At 38.0% G+C, this 9,207-nt stretch overlaps 1 protein-coding gene across 1 annotated transcript in view; it reads right to left on the bottom strand.

The window, feature by feature from the left end:
- CKAP2 (cytoskeleton associated protein 2) overlaps positions 1-5,630 on the bottom strand; it is a 19,241-nt gene extending 13,611 nt beyond the window's left edge. The window contains exons 1-2 of the mRNA XM_006909001.3: positions 5,446-5,630; positions 4,430-4,511 (exon numbers count right to left, since the gene is read on the bottom strand). Of these exons, the coding sequence (XP_006909063.1) occupies positions 4,430-4,511; positions 5,446-5,515 (152 nt within the window). The 5' untranslated portion in view covers positions 5,516-5,630. The remainder of the gene's footprint in view (positions 1-4,429; positions 4,512-5,445) is intronic.
- Between the last annotated feature and the right edge of the window lie 3,577 nt (positions 5,631-9,207).

The raw sequence follows: 9,207 nt of genomic DNA, 5'->3' as shown, positions 1-9,207 counted from the left end.
GGGAGAGGTAGACAGGGTAAAGGGGGTCAAATATAGGGTGATAGGGGGAGGGGGAAGTGGGTAAAAGAGATCAAATATATGGTAGCTGAAGGAAACTAGACTTTGGGTGGTAAACACACAATAGAATATACAGATGTCAAATTATAATGTATACCTGAAAATTATATAATTGTATTAATCAGTGTTACCCCAATAAATTTAATTTAAAAAAAAAAGAGGACTTACAGACCCAAAGAAAATCCCTCCTCAAGAATTTGACTCAAACTAAACCCTTTTTTGAAGACAGACTGCTTAGTACAGGCCATGAGAATCTCTTGGCAAGTAAAGAGAAAAACAGGGTCATTCCATGAAGAAAAAAACAGGGTCAATTAGATGCCATTGAATCTAAGATAGATCCTAAGTTCAGAGATGTTTAAATGTGAAAAAAACATATATTTTGGAGTCAACAAAATTTGCTGACTCTACAGTTGATAATTTTGGTTCTAACACCTTTTACATTTATTTGCTCAGTCTGCTTGGAGATGTAGCTTGTGTTACACATTTTGAATGACGGCAGAGAATCGTCAAAATGTGCCACTGCACAGGGTATCTTGGTAGCCATCTTTTGAATATGGGTGCCTCCTGTTCCTTTCAGGCATTGCCAGAGGTCCAGAGCATAGACATGTCTCCCCAGTTTCAGCTCCTGCTGTCACTACCTGAGAGCAAACAAATACTCCTCTTGTCTGCTGTCTAGTGTGAAGTGGGAGATGATGCTCAGGGTCAACCTACCAGGTTGCTCCCAATGTGGTACCTTCACTAATTAGGCCCCTTATTGATTTCAGCCTCTATTACTTCTGGGCTTAAAATGTTCTGTGATGTTATCTCACTGAGAAAATTAGAAGCACTCTTAACAAGAATTAGTCTTTCCTCCACCAAAGACTACCAGCCTATCTGCCTCTGTACCCATATACTCTGCCTTCCCTCCTAATATATGAACTGACACCAATGCTGATCTAGAGTCAAACTCTCCATCTGTGTTCTCCCTCTTGCCTACTCAGGGACTTTGTTCCTCTGATTATTTGCTCATTCTTCAGCATCATTAATTTGTTCCTCTACTAGGTCATTCCCATCGGCCTATAAACTTTATGTATTATACCTCATTTTAAGGCCTTAAACCTCACATTCCATTTCAGCTACTGCTTCATTGCTCTTTTCTTTGTAGCAAAACTCAAAAGGAGAGCTATAGGTACTGTCTCCTCATGATCATATTCTATTCTCTCCTCAACTGTGCCTATCAGGAATTTGTCCTTACCATGCTACTGAAACTCTTGTCATCCACTTCCATGTTTTACATACAACTCATGGTCAATTCTGTCTTCACCTTTCAACAGCAATTGATAACAGATAGCTATTTATTCTTTAAAACACTTTCTTGGCTTTGCTACTGGATCACTAATTCTTCTATTTTCCCTCTTACCTCAGTAGTCCACCTCTTTTAAGTCTCTCTTTCCCCTAACCTTGCTGGGGCTCAAGGCCACATTAAAATTTAAACTTTTCTTTTGCCTTTTTATTTTAGTTTTATACTTCTCAGGGAATGCTCATTTTTGGTTAGTGCTAACAGAATTCTAGTGTTTAGTCTTGAAATTGCTGGCCTTTCTAACTGCTAGTGAAAAATTCTCAAGATGATCAGAAAGACTCTAAAATACAGAGAATGAATTGGTGGTTGCCAGAGAGGAAGAGGGTAGGGAGACAGTAGAAATTTGTGAAGGGGATTAAGAGGTACAAATTTCCAGTCTTAAAAGAAGTCGCAGGGATATAATGTACAGAACGGGGAATATAATCAATAATATTGTAATAACTTTGTGTGGTGATAGGTGGCAACTAGACTTAGCATGGTGATCATTTCATAATGTATAAAAATATCAAATTACTATGTTGTATACCTGAAACTAATATAATATTGTATGTTAACCATAACTCAATTTTTTTAAAAGATAAAAATAAGATGATTAAACCTTTAAAAAAAAAAATCTCAGGATAATAAGAAGTATCCCCACCTTACTCATGTGTCCAGTGTGGAGACTTTAATGAGAATGTATAACCCTATTCTATCTTGTTGATAAAATTGCCCTCAGAAGGGTGATCTGAATAAAGGAGTCTTAAAATATCCACACTAAAGACTGTAAAATAGAATTGTTTAATTGTGAAAAGTTGCTACTCTGATTGGTTGTCTACTTAATTTGTTGCTCAAGTAATAGTATTTAAATTGACATCTGTTTTCTGAAAAGAGTAAATATAGTACTTACGGGGTTTCTTGGTAAAACTAGAGTTTTAGAATTTTTTCTTTCTATTGTGTGTAAGAGTATTATATACCCCATGACCCTGTTGATTTCTTTATTTAAGTAATTGAGAATCATTGTCTTATTTGAATTAATATTCTTTGCTAATTCTCTAGTAATCTCATTCCACCCCAGATTTTAAATATCTACACGTTGACAATTTCCAAGTTAATATCTCCAGTGTCAATCTCACCCCTGAACTTCAGACACATAACTATTTGACATTTCACTTGGATGCCTTATTGGTGCCTCAAACTTAACCTGGTCAAAAAAGAACTCCTAATTCCTCCACTCCTCCCTCAGTCTTCCCCTCTCAATATGTTGTATCACTATGCACTCAATTATTCAAATCAAGTCTCAGATCATTATTTTGTTTGTTTTAAACAAAGAATGTGGGATTTGTGAAAATGTTTATTCCAAAGTAAAGCAGCTTATTAAAGTTAAAATTTAAAAAAATTTGCGAATGCCAGACTTGTAAGTTGCAGAATTATAAATAGTTCAAAGAATGTCCATATAGTCTTTACCCAGAATTGCCTATTGTTAACATTTTATTCTACTTGTATTATCATTTGCACTTTCTGAACATGTGTATGTGTGGAGTATATACAATTTTTCACCTGAACCTTTTGTGTTAAGTTATATACACAATGGCCTTTTATTCCTAAATACTTCAGTGTTTATTTCCTAAAAATAGGGATTTTCTCTTACATAACCATAGTATCAAATTCACAAGTTTACATTGACATACCACTTTAATCTACTATTCATATTCTAGTAGAAAACTGACTCAATAGTGTCTTTTAGTGCATTTCCCTTTCCACTACAGGGTCAGGTATTGAATTTAGTTGTCACATCTCTTTAGTCTCCTTTAATTTGGAACATTCAGGATCATCTTTAACTCCATTCTTTCTTTTATATCCCATACTAAATTGATTACCAAGTCCTATCAGCTCTATCTCCTAAATATAAGCACTTTCTACCATAAAAAAGGGTGTGAAGCATTCATAATGACAAAATATATCAATAAGTACCTAACACAAAGAAAATGCAAATTAAAACAAGACTTAAAAAAAAAAAACATGAGAATGACAATGATGTTGGGAGAAAATTAGGAACACCAGCAGAATAAAGTATTTTAAGAACCACTGTTGTAAAACCACCAAGAGATCAGGAAATGATAGCTACACTTATTAGGCTCTCATATTCCAGACACAGCATAATGCACTCCCTATCTCATTTAATACCCAAGAAAAACACCTATTATTATCCCATTTTAATATAAGTAAATAGACTCAAAGAAGCTATGTAACTCCTCTGAGGTTACACAGTTGTAGTGGCAGACTTAATATTCTAGCCCAGCTCCTTATCACTCGTAGATTGCACAGAAAGAGCCTGGAAGGATGTTACTAGCAGTTATCTCAAGAGAGTGAGGGGACTTTTTGATTTTCTGCTTTATAGTTGTTTTATTGTACTATTTTTAAAATTTTAACAAAACAATACAACTATATTCCTATGGAAGACTGAGCTAAAACAAATGATTTCCAAACATTTAAAAGGAGGGCCACCTCCTAAAGAACAATACTCTACCCTCGCCTCCCCCTGCCACGAACAGACACACACACATTCACTAAAACGTTGCTAAATTATAGAAAGACTGGCTTTTGTAGCACTATATAAACTATAAGTCAGTATTTTGGTAAATATACAACTTTGCTTTAAAATTAATTGTTTCCTCTTAAAGTGTGAATTAATTTACACAGGAAATGATCTAATACTGTATCATCTGAGAAAGGAGCCACTAAGCCACATGGGGCTATTGAGGACTTAAAATATGGCTAGTCCAAACTGAGATATGCTGAAAGTATAAAATACACAGATTTTGAAAACTTAGTACCAAAAAAGAATGTAAATAATTTTTTAAGTATTACATGTTGAAATGGTAACACAAGATGCTGGATTAAATAAAATATTATTAAAATTCATTCCATTAAAAAACCTTTTTAAATATGGCTACTATAAAATTTTAAATTACACATGTGATTCATATTACATTTTTATTGGGCAGCTCTGATATAATTTTATGGATCTGAAATAAAAAAATCTGACCTCACCTGGATATTTGATTTTCTTGTTTGTATGCAGAAAAAGTTTTTCTTTTGAGCAGATGTTCCTTGAGTTTTTGTTTTCTTTGTTCTAAGTAACAAAAGAGCTACAAGTCAACATTAGTTACAATAACTTCAAATAAATATTGACTAAATGAAGATCTTGCTTCGAAAAATGTTCTACTTATGATCACATCTTGTATATAACAGAAAATTTCCCAATTCAGTATTGCCTTTGAGAGTTAATCCCATTTATAAGAGACTGTTACCATAAAAGGTCCCACAACCGCTCTGCACAAGAATCACATTATCTACTGTCTTAAAGTGTAACACCTGAAGATCATTTTCAACATACGGTTACTAAAAGCCAAGCTTTAGGAAACCAAATAGTAGAGATGAAATACTAACTAGACTCGAAATTCGAATTCACTAGAACTGGGTTGAGGGAGAATTTCTTTTTTCTGTTTTCCCACGTGTAAGCCAAAGAAATAACAATATTACTTCCGAAAACCTAGCCAACCCTAGATTTATACAATGTCGAGGGCGTTAAACAGGGAGAACCAGCTGAGACAACCCCAACCCTCCAGAAAGTCGCTCTCAACTCAGACCGGCGGACTGCCCCGCACAGGCGCAATCGCTTCTGCGGGAGGACGCGGGCGGACACCTGCCCAGGCCCCAACCTGAGCCTGACAGGCGCCCCCGGCCTAAACAGAGTCTCTGACGGTCGGCCAGTCTCCGCCGCCAGAGGGCCAAGTCCTGCCGGTAACGACCGTACGCTAGGCCTCAAGCCGCACAATACCACCACGGAGCCGGCACCATTGTCAAGAATACAGCTACCAGAAGCCAAGTGACCGTTAAGGGTCTCATACGACTGGTCGGGGTCGATGCGGGTCTGCAGACCCAAGGCCCTGGCGGCTGATCCCGAGTTGCCCTCCTTCCGCCCGCCCCGACGCCCGCCACCCCCGGCTCCCCAAGGAAATCACCCGCCCGCCGGCTCGCGCCAATCCCGCTACCGCGGCCCTCACCTCTGAACCCGGGATGGGTCCTCTGACTCAGGTGAAGCTGCAAATCCGAGGGCACGACAGGGGTGCTCATCGCAGTGCGGGATAGGACGATTCGTCTCGGATTTAACTGCCTCGCGATCCCTCTAGTTGAAGCCTCTGCTCACTGCGTACGCCGCCGGGGTCTTGGTTTTCAGGAGGCGCGGCGGCCGCCGCCGCCCATTGGCCCCGGCGTGAATTGAATGGGCCAATGAGCGCAGGGGGCGGAGCCTGGGCTACGGTTGCGGGGCGGGTCCTGCGTCTTCGGTTTTCGGTTGGGGCTGCTCCGGGCTGTCGGGTTTTCAAATCAAAAAACGCTCTTTGTCCTGGACCTGTAACGTGGTAGGAGTCGCCTTGCAAAATTCGTGCTGTATAGCAGATAGGACGTGTCTTTAGATGCTCACAGTCCATTGAGGAAGGCAGATGGGAAAAGTGTTGTTTAGGGTGTCATTTCGTTTGTACTACGCAATAACCAGATACAAAAAAAGAGGAAGAGAAAGGGATAAAATGAAGACAGACCCTTATGTTATAATGCTCCTGTGAAGATTAAAATAGCATCTGTTGTAGACATTTTGTGTATTTGTGCGTTTAAATGTGCTGCCATAATCTTTCAATTCTCATCTAAAAATATCAAACACCCAGTCCACAAGACAAAACAAAATAATTCAGAGCTAGGAAGATTTTGGGGGTGGGAGTCGGGGAGAGCTAGGGAGTTCCGGGCTGTGCCCTTCTGATTTTAAGCACTGGGTTCATAGCGTTTCTCCACCGTGCCGGATAGGTGCAGTATGCCTGGGCAGGACTGGTTCAGTCAGGATTTAAACGTGGAGACAGCATGCAATTTCTACCTCCACTGCGCGGGTGTGCGGGCTTCCACAGCTGGCTCTCAAACGGTAGTCGATTTTTCCTGTCTTTCTCTGTGTTTTTTTTTTTTTTTTTTCCTTTAGGAATTTAGTTTGGAATATTCTATAGTTTTTTTCTTCTCCTCCTCCTTCTCCTTCTCCCTTCTCCCTTCTCCCTTCTCCCTTCTCCCTCCTCCCTCCTCCTCCTTCATGAAATATCTCATTTTTAGTGTAACTTTGCCCTCACTTGAGGCCAACTCTCGGAGAACCAAGAGCCAAATAGCACTCATCAGTATCCTTAAGGCATCATTGCTGTTTACACAGTACTATTACTATTGTTGATTATTTACTAAAGGTTCATCACATAGATTGGGTAACTAGGGATTCCCATTAAGTGAAAGAGAACAGTTTAACAAAATAGAATGGTTGAAAAGTGACTCGAGAACTTCCAAAGCATTTTACTAAGTGAAAGAAGCCAGCCACAAAAATTCACACATATGGTATGATTGATTCCATTAATTTCAAAGATCCAGAATAGATATATCCATAGAGACTTAACACAGATTGGTGTTTGCCAGGGGCTGATGAGGAGTGGAATGGGGAGAGACCATTTAACAGGTAAGGAGTTTTACTTAACAGTGACGGAAATGGTTTGGAACTATGTAGAGGTGGTGGTTGTACAACACTGTGAATGTGTTAATGTCACTGAGCTGTCCATTTGAAAGTGGTTAATTTTATGTGAATTTCAGTATTTTTAAGTGGGCATAGCCAAAAAAGGAAGTAACTCAAAACTGCGGAGATCTCAATAGGCTGAGATAGTGAGTAGGAAAACCTACAGAACTTCTAGGTTTTCTAACATGGCAATTCTCTAATCTCCAGGCTCACCCACTCCAAGAATGGTATTTTTTTAATACACTTTTTTATATCATCATCCCACAATTGTTGGAAGGCAGACTGTTTTCTAAAAGATCCAAAGAGAAGACTTCCTTCCAGAACAGGTCTTCACCACACACAGCTGACCATGAAACTACAGCCACCGGGAGTATCAATGATCAGCTTCAGTTGTTCCCCTGTGGTTATGTGAAACAGGGAAAGCACCTGTGAGGGAACAGGGACAGGCAATCTAAGGGAGAGAAAAAAGACAAGGACCAGATGAGGACACAAATTCCAGGGAGGAAGGAACCTCAAGAAAGAGGGAATGGTCCAGTGTTTGGGCTCTGAAGAGGTCAGGTAGGATTGGGACGAATGGAACTAGGAGGTTCTGGTAAAAACATTCCATGGAAAAGTGCAAAATATTGCTAAGATAAATAAAAGAAACGCTAATTAAATGGAGAGAGTGAATATGCTCATAGATTGGAAGACTCTATGAAAATGTCCATTCTCTTCAAGTTGATCTATTCAATCCCATTCTAGTCAAAATCTTACAAAGCTTTTCTACTGAAATTAACAGTTGGATTCTAAAATTTAAATGGAAATGCAAAGAATCTAGAGGGACAAAACAATTTTGAAACAACAACGTTGGGAGACTAGCATTACCTGATTTCAAGATGTATTATAAAGCCACAATAATTAAGAGAGTGTGGTATTGATGTTAAGAAAGACAAATCAATGGAATACAATAGAAAATATACTCAAATTTCTACAAAGATAGCTCAATGGAAGAGAAGGGTAATCTTTCCAAAAAATGATGTGGAACAACTGGCTTTGCACATACAAAATATTAACTGTGACTCTTCAACCCTCGTAAAAACAAAACAAAAATAAAACAAAATATAAAAGTCAAAATGAATGTAGACCTCAACGTAAAAACCCAAAGTATAAAACTTCTGGAAGAAAACATAGGAGAAAATCTTAGTGACTTTGTGTAAGGCAAATTTTTTATATAGGAGACAACATGAACTATAAAGGAAAAAATACATTGGATTTCACCAAAATTAAAAATATTTGCTCTTTGAAAGACATTTGAGAAAACTACAAGGCAAGCTACAAAGTAAGAAAAAATATTTGCAGAACATATTTGATAAACGACTTTCATCCAGAATATATACAAACTCATACAACTCAGTTTTTAAAACGTGCAAAAATGTTTGCACTTCTCCAAAGAAGATACAGGAACTGAAAGTAAGCACATGGAAAGATGTCCAACATCACAGACATCAGGAAAATGCAGTTAAAATCACAATGAAATACCACTCACTATGCAGCCACTAAAATCGATAATATTTAAAAATCAAAAATACCCAGATTTGGTGAGGAACCAGAACTCATACATTGCTGGTAGTAATGCAAAATTATATAGCTACTTAAGAGAACAGTTTGGCAGTTTCCTACGAAGTTAAACATGCACTTACCATGTGATCTAGCAATTACTTTCGTAGGTATTTACCCAAAAGAAATGAAAATATGTACACAAATGTTTATACCAGCTTTATTCATAATAGTCCTAAGCATAAAACAACCAAAACTCCAACTGATGAATGGATAAACAAATTGTGTTAGAGCCATATAATTGACCACTACTCAGCAATAAAAAGGTAAAAAAGATTGATAAATGCAACAGGATGAGTCATAAAAATATGGTGCTACATTTAAGAAGCCAGGTACAAAGGACTACGATACCTTTTGATTCCATTTACATGAAATTCTAGAAAAGGCAAAACTATAGTGATAAAAAGTAGATCAGTTGTTCTTAGAGGACAGGAAGTTGAGGGAGTAAATTGAATTAAAGTGTCCCAAGGAAACTTTTTGAGATGATGAAAATATTCTATTATATAATGGCTGTGGTTATGTGATTGTAGTCAAAACTCAAGTTGCATATTTCAAAATTGGTAATTTTTATGATATGTAAGTTACACCTAAATCAACTTGGAGGGAGGGAGGGAGGGAGGGAGGGAGGAAGGAAGGAAGG

This window comes from Pteropus alecto, unplaced genomic scaffold (assembly GCF_000325575.1).
Source record: "Pteropus alecto unplaced genomic scaffold, ASM32557v1 scaffold413, whole genome shotgun sequence".
Taxonomy (NCBI): Eukaryota; Metazoa; Chordata; class Mammalia; order Chiroptera; family Pteropodidae; genus Pteropus; species Pteropus alecto.
The sequence above is the reverse complement of the archived record's forward strand: the minus strand, read 5'-3'. Positions and strand labels throughout refer to the sequence as shown.